General features: G+C 49.9%; 2 protein-coding genes across 3 annotated transcripts; both read right to left on the bottom strand.

Annotated features, from left to right (window-relative positions):
- Nucleotides 1–443: 443 nt before the first annotated feature.
- On the bottom strand, nucleotides 444–11,203 carry Chrnb1 (cholinergic receptor nicotinic beta 1 subunit). Its single transcript, XM_038327079.1, has 11 exons — nucleotides 11,090–11,203; nucleotides 10,861–11,000; nucleotides 10,223–10,267; nucleotides 9,428–9,537; nucleotides 9,204–9,312; nucleotides 8,796–8,943; nucleotides 7,850–8,059; nucleotides 3,123–3,346; nucleotides 1,816–1,988; nucleotides 1,350–1,497; nucleotides 444–1,127 (listed from the first exon to the last, which is right to left on the bottom strand). The coding sequence occupies exons 1-11, from the start codon at nucleotides 11,145–11,147 to the stop codon at nucleotides 987–989; spliced, it is 1,506 nt and encodes a 501-aa protein (XP_038183007.1). The 5' UTR covers nucleotides 11,148–11,203; the 3' UTR covers nucleotides 444–986.
- A 1,639-nt stretch (nucleotides 11,204–12,842) lies between these two features.
- Fgf11 (fibroblast growth factor 11) lies at nucleotides 12,843–16,970 on the bottom strand. Of its 2 annotated transcripts, none has more exons than XM_038326229.1 (5): nucleotides 16,691–16,970; nucleotides 14,939–15,049; nucleotides 14,642–14,745; nucleotides 13,814–14,034; nucleotides 12,843–13,550 (listed from the first exon to the last, which is right to left on the bottom strand). In XM_038326229.1, the coding sequence occupies exons 1-5, from the start codon at nucleotides 16,881–16,883 to the stop codon at nucleotides 13,511–13,513; spliced, it is 669 nt and encodes a 222-aa protein (XP_038182157.1). In that variant the 5' UTR covers nucleotides 16,884–16,970; the 3' UTR covers nucleotides 12,843–13,510. The 2 variants fall into 2 exon arrangements, with proteins under 2 accessions (XP_038182157.1, XP_038182155.1); XM_038326227.1 differs by having other exon boundaries at nucleotides 13,836–14,034.
- Between the last annotated feature and the right edge of the window lie 751 nt (nucleotides 16,971–17,721).

Raw genomic sequence — 17,721 nt, 5'->3', positions numbered from 1 at the left:
ATACAATATTCTGTGTGTATGCCTGCAGGTCCCATTACAGATGGTTGTGAGCCACCATGTGGTTGCTGGGAATTGAACTCAGGACCTTTGGAAGAGCAGGCAATGCTCTTAACCTCTGAGCCATCTCTCCAGCCCTTGTTTTGTTTTCAAAACAAGTTTCCCTGTGTAGCCTTGGCCAGTCTGGAACTTGCACTGTGGACCAGGCTGGCCTCGAACTCTGAGATCTGCCTGCTTCTCTGCCTCCCAAGTGCTGGGATTAAAGGTGTATGCCACCACCGCCCAGTCACTCCTAGATCTTTAAAGATTTTGTTTTGTTTTTAATGTTTCCTCATTGCAAATGCAGACCTTTAAGAAATAACTTTTCAATCTAAAGGTGGCAATTGTTACAAGAATATATAAATTATAGAAACTTAAAAAGACAAAAATGATTAATCACAACATTCTATTGTAGGCAGTATTTTTTTTTTATATATTTCAGAATTTTCCCCCTCTCTTCATGAAATGAATGTTAAGCACTTATAGGCTAGAACCTGTATACATTGCTAGGGACATCAGAGTAGCCAACACATTTCCTGTCCTCAAAAGGCTTATAATCTATTACTTATGACTTGTAATTCTATTTCATTAGAGATCCAAGCTACACATTCAGTGTAGCTTCAAGAATCCAAACCCATGTGTGTGGGCTCACCAGGCCTGTAGTCCCAACACTTGGTAGGTTAAGGAAGTAACATTGCTGGGAGTTTGAGGCCAGCCTGGGATACATAGTTCCCGGCTAGCCTGGACCACAGAGTGAGACTCTGTCTCAAAAATAATAAAAACAAAAACCCAGCAGGACGAAATCCTAAATAATGGCATTTCAAGTGGGTCCAAGGCACCTGCCTCCTAGCCATAGTCCCACTTCAGCGCCTTCCCAGAAACTAGATTCTTACAGGAGCGGTTGCATCTTGAGAGCTCCTGCCACTCTTGGTAAAAAGATCCTCGGGTCTTCAAGGAAAAGGTTCGGGAGGGGGCAAATGGTACGTGGCATCTAAGAAAATGACCAGGGTCCCGACGCTTGTGAAGACGATGAATGTCCAGAGGAAAAGACGATCCACAACCATAGCCACAAACTGCCAGTCCTCCTTCAGCTAAGGGTAGGCGGGAAAAAATAATAATAAGCCAGCCCACCCCTTACAGAAAAAGGCAATTAGCTCAAGAACCAGGCCACCAGACAGCTATGAAAGAGCCAGTTAGCAAGCAGGAGGAGGGACAAAAACAAACACACTTCCAATCAGAAACGGAAGCGACTGCTAAGGGCGGGGCTGGAGCTTTGGGGTGGAGCCTGCGGGCTTCAACCTCATTGGACTTACTGAATCGTGGTCCTCCTGTTCCTGCAGCTGTCGGGCTATGTAGCTGATTGAAGAAATGACCTCGCGTAGCTCCTGAGGCAGACCTACAGTGCGGGTTGGGCCATCGATAAATCGTCGCAGGTCCGGGGCAGATAATTCAGGCTGAAACCTATAAGGGGAGAAACTGTTTAGCCACACACTGGGTTCAAAGAGAACAAGCAGTTCCGGTGGCCTAGACTCTACTCCAGCTGCCTCCTCCAATAGCCTTGTATTTCTCAAAACATGAGAAAGCCCTTGCTACCTCTCCAGACTTTCTCAAACTTCTGGTTCTTTAAACTTTAAAATGTCACCTTCTCGAAAAGCAAGCCGCAGCAGGGTTACTACAACTCCCATGATGCTAGACCACACTATCTCTGGGAGCTTTTCCACGGTTTTCTGGGAGCTGTAGTTCTCCCTTGCTCAAGTGACTGATGCGTGTAGGTCTTACCTGTTAAGTTTCGGGAAAAGAAAATCACTTGGAGGCTTCCGGATGAAATATTCATCAGTTCCTCGGTCCCAGCCACTTCTTGGAGGAAAAGTGTGATGTGGTTCGGGCAGTTGGTCTCTTTCAGGTTTGGGCCTTTTCAGACCCAGATATGGCGGGAGCTTGTGAATGAAGATCTATGGAAGAGGCATATTGAGGGCTTTAATGTTTTCCAGTCTACTTGGAAGCAGGTATCTATGCCACGCCACAGTCTCATTCCCGTGCATGCGCACTCATGGACCCACCGAGCTATACTGACAGAAATGTAACTGCACAAAATGCTTTCTTTTTGAGACAGGATTTCTCTGTGTATCCCTGGCTACACAGGCTGAACTCAGAGGTCTGCCTGCCTCTGCCCCCTGAGTGCTGAGGTTAAAGGCATGTGCCACCATGACACTGCTGCTGAAGAGATTTTTAATGAGGGTTGGAGAGATGGCTCAGTGGTTAAGGTCTTCCAGAGGCTCCTGGTTCCGTTTGGGCATCTGATCTCTTCAGGGCTCCTCAGGCACCAGGCTCACATAGTAGTGCATATTCATCCACATAAAATCATTGTTTTAAAAGAGCTCTTTTATGCTGGTAGTGGTGGCTCACACTTTTAATCCCAGCACTCAAGAATCAGAGCCAGGGGCTGGAGAGATGGCTCAGAGGTTAAGAGCATTGACTGTTCTTCCAAAGGTCCTGAGTTCAATTCCCAGCAACCACATGGTGGCTCACAACCATCTGTAATGAGGTCTGGTGGCCTCTTCTGGCCTTCAATCATACACACAGGCAGAATATTATATACATAATAAATAAATAAATATTTTTTAAAAAGTCAGAGGCAGGTGGATCTCTGAGTTCAAGGATGGCCTGGTCTACTGCAGAGTTCCAGGACAGCCAGGACTACACAGAGAAAACAAAACAAAAAGGTCTTTAACCGGCTGGGAGTTGTCCTGAAAAATTAAGGATTCAAAAGTCTTCTACCCTGATGGCATTTACACTGAGGCTTCCCTGGCCCTCTGAATGAGCAGAATGGATGAAGGGCATGCAGGACCTAGGAAGTGATGAGGCTTCCGCACTTCAACACTATGCCAGCTGGAGTTAAGTCCAGCCTGGTGGGTGGAGCAGCTTCTGGACACAGAGCCAACACAAGGATGCTCTTCCTTCTTTTAATATTTTTTTCTGTCATTTGCAGACAGGGCCTTACTGTGTAGCCCAGGCTAGCCTCATTCTTTCCCACACCGGGTTGATTGTAAGATCAGGAAGTAAGACAGGTTGGAGATCTCTCTTACCTGGCGGACCCAAAAGGGCATTTGGTGGGTGTGGGGTGAGCGATGGTGCAAGTTGAGGACCACAACGCTAAGGATGACTGAGAAAGTAACGAGGATCATGGTAAACATGAGGTACTTGATAATGATGGGGACTGCCAGGGAGGTCTCGGGCACTTTGTCTGCCAGCAGCAGCAGGAATACAGTAAGGGTCAGCAGGGCGAAGATGGAAAGCCCCATCTTCTCTCCTTGGAAAGCAGAGGAGAAACCAGAATTAGTCCTTTAAAAAAAAAAAAAACAACAACAACAACAACAAAAAACCACATTTTATTTTATCGAGACAAGAACTCTCTATGTAGTCCTGACTGGCCTGGAACTTGCTGTGTAGCCCAGGCTGGCCTCAAACTCACAGAGATCTGCCTGCCTCTGCCTCTCAAGTGCTGGGATTAAAGGCATGGGCTAACACACTATCATAAGTATTAGTCTTTATCAGAAGGAAGCCTCTAAGGCATAATCAATGGTCATGTTTCCAACCTAAGGGTAGGCTTTTGGGAAAGTCATTTGTTTACAAATCTCTCTGCTGTTTGTTCCTCCAGCCCAAATTTCCTCTGAACTTCAGGCTTCCATCCAAATGCCTACTCAACTTTTCTGTTGAATATGTAACAGACATCCCAAACTTAACCTGGCTACAACCTAATTCCCTCACTATCAAAGCTGTTTCAGGTTTGGCAGCAAATGCCTTAATCAGCTGAGCCACCTCTCCAGGTCTGTTTAATTTTTGAGACCAGATGTCACATGTCTTAGGCTTGCCTAGCACTCACAGTTCACAGAGGATGTGGTGTAGGAGGTCCTTCTGTATTTGTGTTGCTTTCATTGGTTGAATAAAGAAACTGCCTTGGCCTTTTGATAGGGCAGAACTTAGAAAGGCATGGAAAAGAGAACAGGTTGCTGGGAGGAAGGGCAGTGTGGCAGACGCCATGGTTCTCCTGCTCGAGATGGATGCTGGTTAGACTCATGCCGGTAAGCCACAGTCAAGTGGCGATACACGTTAATGGAGATGGGTTAAACTAATATGTGAGAGTTAGCTAATAAGGGGCTGGAGATAATGGATCAGGCAGTGTTTAAATGAATACAGTTTCTGTGTGATTATTTCAGGGGTTAAGCTAGCTGGGTGGCTGGGACGAAAAGCAGGCCCTCTCTCCTTCAACAAGGATGACCTTGAACTTCTGGTTTTTCTACCTTCAGCCCCATCCCAAGTGCTAGGATTACAGAGTTTTGCTACTATGTCTAGTTTATTCTCTGAGAGGGGTCAAAGGCTTCATGCATAATAGGCAAATACTTTTCCCTGTCAGCTACATTCCTAGCTCTTTTTCGAGACAAGACCTCACTTTGTACTGAGAGTGACCCGCAACTCTTTGTGTAGCCTAGGCTAGCCTCAAACTCTTGATTCTCCTGTTTCTGAGTGCTAGTATATAGGAGTCCACTCCCATTTTAATCTTTCCAAACCCCTTCTTGTTTTATTTTCTTTTTTAGAACTTGTCTAGAAGTCAGGTATGGTAGCATACAACTTTAATACCAGCATTTAGGATGCAGAGGGAGGCAGATCTCTGAGTTCAGGGCCAGCCTGATCTACAAAGTGAGTTCCAGGACAGCCAGGGCTACAGAGAAATCTTGTCTTGAAAAACAAAACAAAACAACAATGACAACAAAAACTTGTCCTTTTCTACTGTACGACAGCAGACATTAGTTTGTTGACTGACTTCCTCACTAGAATGTAGACTGAGGAAGGCCAGTGGTTTTATTTTCTTGTTTGTTTGTTTACAGATGGGTTCTGGAGGCTGAACTCAGGGCTTCATGCATACATACAAGGTAAACACTCTATCAACTATACTACGCCTCTTGCTATGCCCCCTCCCCGCAGTGCTAGGGATGGAATCCAGGGCTTCCTGTATGGCAGACCAGCTCTACCTATACCTGCTCTAGGCCTCTACCACTGAACTACAGCCAATCAATTTTATTATTTTTATTCCCTGATGCATTTGCAGTGCCTAGCATATCACAGAATTCCTCAGATCTAGTTGCATGAATGAATAGACCAATCTCTGTAGTTTTTCCAAGAACAATATAGCAATTTGAAGAATCTAAAAATAAAATGGTATACAAAAGAGGCTGGTTCTCTCTGTGTCATACAAGAGGCCTTACAAACTTCATGAAAGGTATTGAAATAAGCCATATGGTTCACTCTATTTTGGTCCTGTAATATTAGGTTTCAAGATTGCCCTGTTCTAGAAAGGAGTGATTATACTTGTAAGTGGGTTCCTTCTCTTTTTAACATTGTACGCGTGTGTGTGCACATGTTCCTGTCATAGGGCACCTAGAGATATTCAAGAACAACCTGTGGGCTCCATATCGGACTCAAGCCGTCAAGCTTGGTAGCAAGCGTCTTGCCTGTGGAGCCTTCCTGCTGGACCTGGAGGTGTATTCTCCAACTGCATCTCTCTTTCTCTCTTCCTGGATAGAGGACTTGATTGATGGGTTTTGTTTATTTGTTTTCATATTTGCTTACTATGTTTTTGGATTTTTTTTTTTTTTTGGTTTTTCGAGACAGGGTTTCTCTGTGGCTTTGGAGCCTGTCCTGGAACTAGCTCTTGTAGACCAGGCTGGTCTCGAACTCACAGAGATCCGCCTGCCTCTGCCTCCCGAGTGCTGGGATTAAAGGCGTGCGCCACCACCGCCCGGCTTTTTAATGCTTTTTTTTTTTTTTTTGGTGGATTTTTTTTTTTTTTTGAGACAAGCTCGTGCTTAAGAAGCTCCAGGTAATCTCATACTCAGTGGTCTCAAACTCTTGGTAATTCTTCTGCCTCAGCTTTCCAGGTGCAGGGAGGGAAACACCAGAAGCAAGGTCTCTGAGTAGGACTGGTACTAACCTGAACATGATGCCAGGCAAATGCATTGACTCCCTTAGCCTCTTTACCCTTCTCTAGAAAAGGGAATGAGAATTCGGCACTTACCTGAAAGGTTATTGTAAAGATTAGAATTAATACGAAAAATTCTATTGTATTGCCTTATATCAACTGCTCAAAAGTAATTAAAAAACAAACAAAAAAACACATTTACATAGATCCAGCTAGGTACTGGGTATAGTTTTATTAACCAGTTAATCTTCAAAATAATTCTATGTAGTAGGGACACTGGCTGTCCCATTTCCTGACCAGGGGACTCAGACACAGAGTCATTATGGAATTTGACCAGGGTTACCCTGTTACTATATTGTACTTCCTTATAGAGAAAAGTCAACTGTCATTCCCCAGGGAGACTGCCAGTAAGGCAGCAGTTGATGTCTGAAGGGAGGAGGGGGGTTATTTGCTAGGAATGGAAAACAGAAAAAGGAAAGTTGGCTTAGCTTGGAATTTGGTTTGTCATGGATGTGGGAACGCCGTGAACGGAAGGCTAGGACTCCAGAAGGAATAGTGAACACGTTACTGGTGAGGAGAAGCCAGCAGCAGAGGGGGTGCAGGGCCTGTATTGGGGTTTAATTGTACACGGGGGGGGAACCTTGGATTGCTGATATCCAACTGATGAGGGTTTGAGTTGGCAAGAAAACTATCCTGGGCGCTAGAGAGTTAGCTCAGTAGTTCAGAACACTTACTGCTTGTCAAGATTAGCTTCAGTTTGTCAATTTGACATACCTGGGAACAAGAAACTTCAGCTGAGGAATTACCTTTGAGTATGTATGGGGGCACTTCCTTAATTGCTAATTGATGTAGGAGAGCCCAGTCCACCATGGACATTGCCATTCCTGGGTGGGTGGCCCTGGATTGTGTAAAGAAAGGAGCCAAGCAGAACAAGTCAGGGGAAGCAAGTCAGTAAGCAGTGTTCCTTCATGGTCTGTGCTCACTTAGCTTGAGCTCCTGCCTTGGCTAACCTCAGTGATGAACTGTGACCTTTAAGTCAAATAAAACCCTTTCCTCCCAGAACTTGGTTCCTGTAAGTCTTTTATCACAGCTACAGAGAAACAAACTACACCACTGCTCAATTCCAGGATGGGAGTTCAGCTCCCAAGTCCACTGCTCTATCGGGGGACTGGAGTTCAGCTCCCAAGGCCCACCTCAGGAGGCTCACAAATGCCTGGAACTCCATCTACAAAGGATCCAGTGCCCCACTTCTGACCTCCATGGGCATTTGAGCGCACGCACGTGTGCACATACACACACACACACACAAATCTTTTCTGGGGGGAGGGGGTTGAAAAGTGTTTCTCCATATAACAGCCCTGGCTGTCCTGGAACTTGCCACCACTGCCTGGCTCACACATACATCTTTTGTTTGGTTGTTGTTTTTTAAATGATTTTTTGAGACAGGGTTTCTCTATGTAACTTTGTACTCTCTCTCTGTAGACCAGGCCAACCCTGAACTCACAGAGATCCACCTGCCTCGGTCTCCCAGGTGCTGGAAAGTAAAGGTGTGTCCGATTGGCTTCACACATACATCTTTTTTTTTTTGTTTGTTTGTTTTTTTGAGACAGGATTTCTCTGTGGCTTTGGAGCCTGTCCTGGAACTAGCTCTTGTAGACCAGGCTGGCCTCAAACTCACAGCAATCTGCTTGCCTCTGCCTCCCGAGTGCTGGGATTAAAGGTATACATCTTAAAAATACAAAACAAAGAAAAAAAAACCCCAACCCAACCTGGACTAAAGGTGAGGAGAAAAGGCCGGGCTGGTGCTCTGGAGAGCTGGGACCCCTTGCTGTTTACCTGCATCTGGCGGGAGGTAGAAGACAAAGATGGCCAGGAGAGTGATGAGGACGCAGGGGGCGATGACGTTGACCAGGTAGAAGAGAGGCTTCCGCCGAATAATGAGATAGAAGATAACTTCCTCGCGATGTCCTTCCTTCCCTCCTCTAGGATCCCCTGGAAGTTGGATTAACCTAGAAGGTTTGTGGATAATCTCCCATTGGCCATTCTCTGGAGGAGGGGACAGAGGAGGCAAACTCAGGTGTCATAGCACTAGCTAGTGCCTGGGATAGCATACTGCTAGGCAGCCTTTCTCCAATAAACAGCTCTCAATTTCCATACTTTTCTGTTTTTAATAATAATATTATTATTATAGTGGTGTGTGTGTGTGTGTGTGTGTGTGTATACACATGCCACTGTGTAAATTCTAAGGTCAGAGGCCTTTTGGGAGTTCTCTCCTTCCAGGTTCCAGGGCCTGAATTCAAGTTGTCAGATTTACACTGTGAGAACTTTATCCCTGAGCCATCTCATCTCCTCTGTGTGTGCTGTGTGTTTTTTGACTGTTTTAAGAGTCAGTGTCTCATCTGGCTAGAGGTGGCACATGTCTCTAATCCCAGCACTTGGAAGGCAGAGGCAATGAATTCGAGGCCAGCCTGGTCTACAAAGTGAATTCCAGGACAGTCAGGATTGTTACACAGAAAACCCTGTCTCTAAATAAATAAATAATAAAAGAAAGAAAGATCAAGGTCTCTGAATGTAGTCCAGCCTGGCCCTGAATGTGCAGCAATCCTCCTGCCTCAGCCTTTCAAGCGCTAACATTGAAAGTATCAGTCACCACACTTGGCTTCAGTGTCCATATTTGCAGCGTTGCTAGTCATCCCCACCTTGCTGACCCCACCAGTGTACGCTGAGCACAGATATGGGAGCTTGTTTGTCACCCTTGGACGTGAGACCCTCGCCTACTCACCAATGAAGGTCCCTTCATGAATGTAGATTTCCTGCCTCTCCTGCCCGTCAGGACCCAGGCCTGTCTTCAGGCTGACCTCAGAGCTGTCATAGCTGTAGGAACTAAACACCATGGTGCAATTCTGCCAGTCAAAGGGGAAGTAGGTGACCTGAATGGAGGGGAAGACACTGGAGCTGCCAGAGGACTGGGAAGGACTGGGGAAGATTGGGAGGTCATTGGATGGCGGTTACAAAAGAGAAGGGGTCACCAGGGAAACGGCAGAGAATTGCTATGGAAGGCTGAAAACCAAAGAAAGTGTTGTCAGGGCTATGGGAAGTCGGGGCAAACAAGAGGTGAGGGTGAGGAGGGATACAAGACTGGGAGCAGCTGGGGAGTGAGGGAGTCCGAGAACAGACAAAGCCTGGAAACCTGGATGCTGCAGCTGCTGCGGTACAGGCCAGGGGGTTGCCAGCGCACAGAGCCCTCGGAGGATACCACGACGTTAATGTCCAGAGCAACGTCAAAATTTCCATCATTGCTGCAGGAAAGAGATCCTTTCCTATGGGATCTGGATCTGTCTTCCAGACACCCTCCCCAGCCGTACCTCATTACTGCCCCCCACCACGCGCCCCCAGGCTTTGGAAAGACTCAACTTGTTCATTAGCACCACATCAGGAAGCCACACGGATTCAGCGGTGATGCCAAGAGAGTCGATGCCATCGTGTTCTGCAGGATCCCAGCTTAACCTGTAGTCTGTCCACTCCTAAGGAAACAGAGGCTAAAGGACTGCTCAGGCCAGAGGCTGGGGAGAGACTTACCCAGGAAGAGGGTGCAAAGGGGAGTAGCTCAGGCCTGACCTGCGGGGCAAGGGGAAAGGGCTCTGGCTCTGCCTCCAGTTTCTGGGATTCACACCAACTAGTTTCCTTCCTCTGGCAATCAACTCTATTTTTTTTTAGTCTCTAAAATCAGATGGGGGCCTAGAGAGATGACTTAGTGGGTAATGGCCCTGAATCTCTTCCAGAGGACCAAGGTTTGATTCCCAGTGCCTACAAGGAAGTCACAACCAGCTGTGACTCTAGTTCCAGGGATCGGACGCCCTCTTCCGGCTTCCATGGGCACTAGGCATGCATGAGGTGCACAGACACGCATTCAGGCAAAATACCCATACACAAAAACTAAAAATAAAACAAATTAAAAAGTAATTGAAAAGGCTGTATTAGACATCCTCTACTACAGTGGTTTTAAAGGATCAGAATACAAATTAATGACACCAAATTTGTGTTTTAAACAGTTAGGAAGGAATTGTTTATAGAAGCTTCCTTTTCGGTTATTATATGTGTGTTTTATGATGTCATTATACAAAAAAGTCTTACTGGGCTGAGCATTCCAAGAGATTAATGTAATGTGGCAGGCAGGATGCCCTTCCCTAACCCACGGGGTCTCCGTACCAGGTCTAAGTACACCTTCGTGCTCATTTCTTCATCCTTCTCGTTCTAGAAGGGAAAATTTTAAGGCAGAAATGAAATGAAGTGGGAAGAAATGAAGGCTCGGGGTCACTTTCTCAAAAAAAAAATCTACCCCCTTTCTCTAAGCTGCATCTTCTTGGGTACAAACCCCATCTCCTCGAAGTTGAGTGGGTATCACCCGCCTCTGCCTCGAAACATCAGATCTCGCCGCCTGCTTCCCTAGTCTTTCACCTCCTGGTTCAGTCACGGGCCACACCCAGTGGTTAGTTCACAGACTCTCCGCCCCGGGCTGTTCCTTGACTCCCTGAGCACCCAGCTCTGCTGGACCCGGAGGGAATACAACACGGCCCCGCCTCGAGGTCCTCCCCCTAGCCGGTCCTTCGGCCTCAGCTCCGCCTCAAACCCCGCCCACCGGCGGGTTAACAGCAGTATTCAGGACCCGTCAAATATGCCACGCCCACGTGCTCGTTCATTGGTTCTTATTTCCACCCGATCTCCGCCCACGACCTATCCATCTCACCTCAGACCCCGCCTCCAGGCTGCCACTCCTCCGGGATGCCTCTAAAGCCACTCCCCCAGTCTGCCCCGCCCAGCGACCTCCACCCGCAAGGCGCCCTCACCAGGCTGATGAGCTGCGCAAGGGTGAGGCCAATGCTGACCCCTACGCGGTCTCCCACCTCCCGCGCGGGCCGCACCGAGTTATCATAGTCCGAGAAAAGTTTCTCAAGCAGTCGGCCTTCGGCTTCCGAGCCGCGGGCGCCTGACGAAGGAAAGCCCTAAGTGACCCTCGGGTGGCCGTCAGCGACCATTACCGCGGTCATTGCCTCTTCAGGGCCCAGACTGACTTACCTGGGGCAAAGGGTGCCCCGAGCACCCCCAGAAGCAGCAGCAGCGCCCCAAAGGTCATGGCCCTGCCGCTTCACTCAGTGAGTTTGTCCGGAGAACGGCCGAGGCCGCCAGGACAGGGGAAGTGACGAGGCGCCCAGGAATGTGCACCTGTTGTCAGGGGACCAGCCGCCAGCCCACCCGCCCCGCCCTCTAGACTTGGTCCCGCCCGGAACAACTGCGGTCCCCCTCCACTCACAAATGTCAGACCACACTCCGGTTGTATAAATCATCTTTAATTAGAGAAAGCTTGGAGCCCCGGTCCCCTGAGAGTAGAGCCAGGAGATGGACGGAGCCTGAGCGGGTTGTGTGTGTGACGGGGGGTGGGGTGGAGTGGGCGGGTGATCTCTTGCAACAAGCCAGAAGTAAAAGGGCCTAAGGAAAAGTGTCCTGCCTTTGGGTACAGCCCCTCCTGTAGGACCTCCATAGCCGTTCCACCTACATCTGCTAGACTCGGGATCCACCCCCTGTTTTACTAGGGACTCCCCGTTTTCAGGTCCTTTTTGGGTACTTAAAACCCAGCTGAGGTTATAAGCTGTTGGTAAAGTAAATTCTGTTTAGTTAGAAGCTCTGGGGATATATGAGGTCTGGGAGCCCAAGAGGCCCCTCCTTTCCTAGGCCTGACCTGCAGGAGGGAGAAGTTGGACTTATTGCTGAGCTGGGGGGGCTCCTTGCTGGGGGGAGGATTCAAGGTGTGTCACTAGCTATCCTTTTTAATTCTACAGTCATTGTCCCCACAGACCTCAGTTTTGTTTGAAACAGGGTCTCCTATAGCCCAGGCTGGTCTTGAACTCCCTATGTTACCCAGGCTAGCTCTTTATTCCCAATTCCTTTTCCTCCACCTCACAAACCACCACACCATATCAAGCAAAGGACCTCAGCCTTAAGAGGCAAGTGTAAGAAATTCCTGCTGAGGTAGCTAAGTGCTCATGTCTCCCCAAAGCAGTCAAAGTCTGCCATTTTCCTCCTCGTGGCTTCCCTACCATGAACCAGGTATAGTCTTCCAGAATTCCTGTATCTTTCCCTAGGCTCTTGTTTCCCTGGCAGAACCCCAGTTGCAATGCTAAAACTAGAAAACATGTAAAAGTAAGGTTAGCATTCTAGAGGGAAGAAGATTTTAGAAAATTATCTAGGAAAAACAAGCAGTGGTTCTTGATCTATTCAGTACTGATTAGTGTGTTCTCTCTCTTTCTCCCTGTCCTCCCCACCCCGTGTGTATGTGCGTGCGTGTGTGTATGTGTGTGTGTGTTTACACGCACATGTGTAGCTTTTCAGACAGGGTTTTGCTATTATAGCTCAGGATGTCCTCCAACTCGAAATCCACACTCTGACTCAGTCTCCCAGGCTGAATTATAGGCTTGTGCCACTAAGCACAGCTCAGAACCAATTAGTTCTTAATGAATCATTGCTCAGTTCTATCCATAGCTCATTCTTAAATAATCATTACAGGAAGTAGAAGGGTGGGTTTAGAACTTACTCTAGTACAATAATATGGCTATACAGGCCCGGGTTCCATCCTGGAAAATGGGCTGAGAGTCATGGTCTATGTGTCATAGCTGAGAGTCAGGAGGAAGTATGGCTCCACAAAGGCCCAGAACACCGTGCTCTGGAACTGGGAGTCTCTGGGATAAGAAGTTTTCACATGTGGTGTGGCCGGAGGCTGGTTCCAACTCAGACCAAGGCCAATGGCTACATTAGGAGGCTCAAATTCAGCCTCTTTTTTTTTTTTTTTTTTTTAACCAGGGGATTCCATCTAGGTCAAGAATAGAAGTTTAAAGGATCCATGCCTGGGTTCCAATACAGAACACAGAATGGCCCTGGCTGGATGTTCAGCTGGGTCAGAACCTGTCCAGACCAAGGCAGAAGGTAGAGCAGAGAGAGAAGGAAACTAGTTCTGAGTGCCAGTGGCCGACCTAGAAAGCTATGGCTTCACGACAATGTAAAGGAATGTAAAGGAATGTGTGACTTCAGAAACTGGCTCGGCCAGGTGAGGAGGGCTAATACCCTTGCTCTGTCAATTCTGGAAGCCCCAGCGCCATCTCGGGAAAAACTGGGGTTCTTTGGAGGGGTAGAAGCTAGTGTGGAAATAGGTGGATCAGCCAGGATGATTTCAGGCACCCCCATCTCAGAAGCTCTCCTAGGCCCCAGGATCTAAGAGCTCAGCAACTCCAGGAGTTCCAGCCAGCCTCTAAGTGCCCTCAGGGTACAGCACCTGGTGAGACCTGGCTGCTTAGGGCAGGTGTGTGGCAGCAGGGTGAGAGCAGCAAGGCCTGGAGCAGGGCTAGGAGGCAGGCTGTGGCGGTGGTGGCCGGCTAACCAGAAGTGCAGGGAGCCTCCAGTCCAGAGACTACATTTCAAGGGGCAGGGGGACTGGAAGGGGAGGTCTCAGGGACACTGTGGAGAGAAGGCTCCCGGTACATGGCCACTGTGAAGGGGAGAGAGAGAGGAGTACGGAAGGAGAGTTAGGTACACAGATAGCCAGGAAGAGTCAGAGCTCTGAGAGGCCTCCCTTCCTTTACACTCATCCTTGGAGATCCCCAACCCAAAGGAAGAGAGCTCCCCACATCCCCGAAGGCTAAAGCCTTCCTGTCTTGGCCTATCATTACAGCATCTTGTTTAATATTTATGGCCTGGGCTGGGCGACACTAAATATTCACGTCAAGGTCAATACCCTCCCACATGACCCACCTTTTCTTGAGCCCATACCCACCCTCCAGGAGCTTGGGCACAAAGTGGGCAGCTGCCTTGGTCTTCTTGACTCGGTTTCCCTTCATGACCCGGCCTTCCTTGTCCAGGCCTAGGTACCAGGCCCGGCCAGAACGACGCTGGCGGTACAGAGCAGAGGCATACAGAACGTAGTAATTCTCAAAGACGCACTCCTTAAAGCGACACTCTGCTGTGAAATGTGGCTGAGGAACGAAGATCCAGAAAGAAGCATGGACAGACAGACAGACACACACACACACACACACACCAGAGACAGACAGACAGAGAGAGAGAGAGAGAGAGAGAGAGAGAGAGAGAGAGAGAGAGAGAGAGAGAGGAGAGTTATATCACTGGCAGAAGGGAGCCCTTGGGAGAAGCAGTCAAGATATAATCCATACATTTTTTTTTCTGAAAGGAGGATGGCAACTACTGAGTCCATACAGAAACCAGAGCAGAGCACAGAGAGAATAAGGAAGAGCCTGGTAGGTCACCCAGGGACAGGAACTAGATTTATAGGAGCCCTGGAAAGATCTCTACTCTGCATTCCCAGTCTCTTACTACTTCCTATCCAGAGGAAAGATGAAGTCTCGAGGAGACAGGCTGAGGATTGGGGCCCTTCTGAAAGAGTCAGCCGGCCAGAGAGCCTGGGGTACTTGAGGGCAGAGACTGGAGGCACTCTCCAGGACCACTGCTGGAACAGGCAGTGGTCAGCCAAAGCAGGAAGGACAGAGTCCTGGGTGCAAGTCCCGCCTGTAGCAAAGGATGGTCACGCTGAGGGTGTCCCCAGGTCACTCAGTCTCATTGTCTTACCGAGCTGTACAATAGCCCCTCGGCATTCATGGCCATGTAATGACCCAGCTTGGCACTCTGGATGGTGACCACACGGAGCCCCACGGGAATCAAATTGAAGTGGGCTGGGGGAGTAGAGAGCAGACATCAGACCCAAGAGCCTTGCTCCCATCTGAGTCCCCTCCCCACACCAGCTCCACTCTCCCCTTGGGGTTCAAGAGCACAGACTGAAGACAACAAAGCCTGAAGAGGCAGCAGGATTGTCATCTCCTGTGCCCTGCTCCCCACTTCCCACCCTGCAGCTGGTTCCCCTCTCACTGAAGGAGCTGGTGTCCTCTGGGGTGCCCTGGATGCTCCCATCGGGATTCGCCTGGAGGTAGAAACCCTGGCGGCAGAACAATTTGGTGACGATGCCTTTGAGCTGAGGCTCTGGAGAGAGAGACATTCATCTTTGAAAATGACATCTTTGTTCCCAGAAACATTCCTACACTTGGCGGGCTCACAGGCTAGAAGGAAGGGGAAAGGCACAGAAGACAGTTCCGGGGGCCCCAGCTCTCTTACCCTTCAAGCAAGCTTCCTTCCACCCCTCTTCAATTCCTGAGGAAGCTGGGGTGTGGGTCCCTTCCGCTTTCTCTAATCATGAGCGTCAGCTTAATTTATTGAAATTTATTTAAATGGCTTAATTCCTTCTCCTCACCGGAGTTGGGGGAGGGGGCGGAGAGGAGGTAAGGGAGAGAGACAGAAAAGGTTACGGACAGTGCTAGAGATGCAGGGCAAGTGTGTTTGCAAAAGTCGGGGTGAGCAGCAAGGTGACCACAGGGAAGGGGCTCCCCCTCAGAAGGAGGGGTGGGACTGGGCTTGACGGACGCTGACTCAGCACCTGCTGCTGCTGCAGCTGCCGCTTGCTTGGCGCGGGCCTTGCTTTGGCTCAGCGCCGGCCTGTCTGACACTGACCCATCTGTCTGTCTGTCTGTCTGTCTGTCAGTCAGTCGGCAGGCTCACGAGGGTCCAGTTCTCCCCGAGGCTGAGACTCTACCTTTCAGCTAGGTAACTGGCCTGGGATGGGGGACATTCATACCACACCAAGGAAAAGGAAGAGGGGACAGAGATGGAGAGGCGAGCTGCATCACGTGGGGGCTGTGTCCCACTCAGAGGGTGGGCTGTGGACTGTACCACTACAGTACCAACTCCCATTGGTGGTGGGGGAGGAGGGCGCAAGGGGCTACCCCTAGGGGAACCGGCAGAGGCCTGGAGAGAGGCCAGAGGGACTCCCTAACTGTCGTACCTGGACGGGAATCACAAACCAACCCTTATACCTCTCCTTTCCCACGGCTTGCTCTCTGCTGACTTCCCTGTTCCCGCTTGTAAGTGGTACGAGCCCCCAAGTCTCTGTGCAGGTCTTCAGCCTGAACTGTGTGTGAGTTCCTACTAGCAGAGGGTCCCCGGAGCTTGTAGGATAGGGTTTCCGAGTCGCCCGGGAGTAATGGGAGGGGGTGCTCCGCACCCTTCTCTAAGCGCAGGTCACAGAAGGAGGGCGTACGGAGGGGGCTGGCTGACGAGGTAGCTGCAAGGACACCCGGGGGAGAGCTGGAGAGATTGGCTCCTGGCCAGGAGAGCTCGACCAGGAGGAACAGAGCCCAAGCGTGGAGGGGCGGGAGAACCGGAGCGGGGGCGGGGCAGCCAGGGCTGCAGAAACCCTCGGGGTGACCCAAGCGTCCAGAACCCCCTAGGTCCCTCTGCTACGGATAGAAAGAATCGCGAGAACCTGCACGTAGGCGAAGAGCCGTGGGGGTGGGGAGTCCTGTGTTGAAGGGGGACAGACAGGAGCCGAGAAGCTTGGATCGTTAGACTTGGCCCCTTAAACCTTCCCCTTGCCCTCGAAAGCAAGGAGACTCGGCATTACGGACAAAGAGGAAGGAAACTGAAGCATAGTCCCGTAGGTTTTACCGATCTGGCCCACCTCTTTTACTTTTGGGACACCCACCCCCTCATCATCGGCTGCATTCTCCAGGGTCCCTGGTCTCAGCAGAAGGACTTCTGACCCGGAGACCCCGCCCTAGCCACACTCACCTGGGCCTCGGTCCTGTCGCGTGGGCCGCCCCCCGCACAATCGCACCTTGGACAGCAGGATGAGGAGCTGCTTCTGGCAAAGAGACTTGGTGCCGCGGGGACACACGCGCCGCTGCGCCGACACCGGCCGGCTGCTCCCGGGCTCGCGGACCTCCCGCTTCTGTCGGATCAGGCTACTGGCCAACGCCGCCATAGCGCCCCGGGAGGAGACACCCCCAAACCAGCAGGCTCCCGGAGCACCCTGGGCTCCCCTAGAGGAGCCCTCTCACCAGGGCATGCTCTGGACCCAACCCACCACCCCACCCACAGGACCTAAGGATAAGCCGCAGACCCCCTTACCTCCCCCCAAAACCACCAGCTCCCACCCTTGGGCCCTGCACTAGCTCCAGCGGCTCCAACAGCCTATGCACTCCTCAGCTGACCTCACCCATGAATTATGTCTCCTAACGAAAGCTCTCCCTTTCCCTCCTCTCTGGCCTCTGTCCCACTTCCTCTATCCCAAAGTCAAGACCCTCTTAAATTTCTATGATGTGTTCTCAATATCCTCAGAGTTTTTTCCACCCTATTTTGGGGCCGCTCCTGCCCAGCCTACTATTGTAACCTGAAGGGTGTGGGTCTTTAGCTTTGGGAACATTAGCTCACCCTGGGCTGCTGTCAATGTCAGAGAGGAACCCAGCCCTGATGTTTTTCCTTTGCTATACTCTAAATGGAGTGTCTCTCTCACTTTCTTCAAACATCCCCCAAATATGTCTCAATACCCAAGCTGTCTCGGTTCAGTGAGAAGGGGTTCCCAGATCCTCTGGCTGAATAATGCTTTTCTTCACGGGGTTCCACGACCTGGGGTTCCAGCTGCTGAGACCATTTCCTCACTTTGTCACCCTCCACTCCTTTTGAAGTCACCTCCAAACCAGCCCTTCCTAGTGAATACACCAGGTGGTTGTCTGGAGGGCCCTCTGTCACCCCAAAACAAGGGGCACCAGTCGCTTTTTTTGTTTTTTGGGTGGCCCCTTTCAATTTCCCGAGGAACAACT

Source organism: Arvicola amphibius, chromosome 4 (assembly GCF_903992535.2).
Source record: "Arvicola amphibius chromosome 4, mArvAmp1.2, whole genome shotgun sequence".
Classification (NCBI taxonomy): domain Eukaryota; kingdom Metazoa; phylum Chordata; class Mammalia; order Rodentia; family Cricetidae; genus Arvicola; species Arvicola amphibius.
This window is presented reverse-complemented; position numbering and strand designations above follow the sequence as displayed.

Excerpts from the sequence above, each read along its gene's own strand:
- Chrnb1 (XM_038327079.1), bottom strand. The coding sequence starts at position 11,147 with ATGACCTTTGGGGCGCTGCTGCTGCTTCTGGGGGTGCTCGGGGCACCC. Across the intron at positions 11,001-11,089 it reads CGGGGCACCCTTTGCCCCAG|GCGCCCGCGGCTCGGAAGCC; the intron begins GTAAGTCAGTCT and ends TTCCTTCGTCAG. Across the intron at positions 9,538-10,222 it reads CGAAGGTGTACTTAGACCTG|GAGTGGACAGACTACAGGTT; the intron begins GTACGGAGACCC and ends CTGTTTCCTTAG.
- Fgf11 (XM_038326227.1), bottom strand. The coding sequence starts at position 16,883 with ATGGCGGCGTTGGCCAGTAGCCTGATCCGACAGAAGCGGGAGGTCCGC. Across the intron at positions 15,050-16,690 it reads GCGACAGGACCGAGGCCCAG|AGCCTCAGCTCAAAGGCATC; the intron begins GTGAGTGTGGCT and ends CTCTCTCTCCAG. Across the intron at positions 14,035-14,641 it reads AGGGGCTATTGTACAGCTCG|CCACATTTCACAGCAGAGTG; the intron begins GTAAGACAATGA and ends TTCGTTCCTCAG.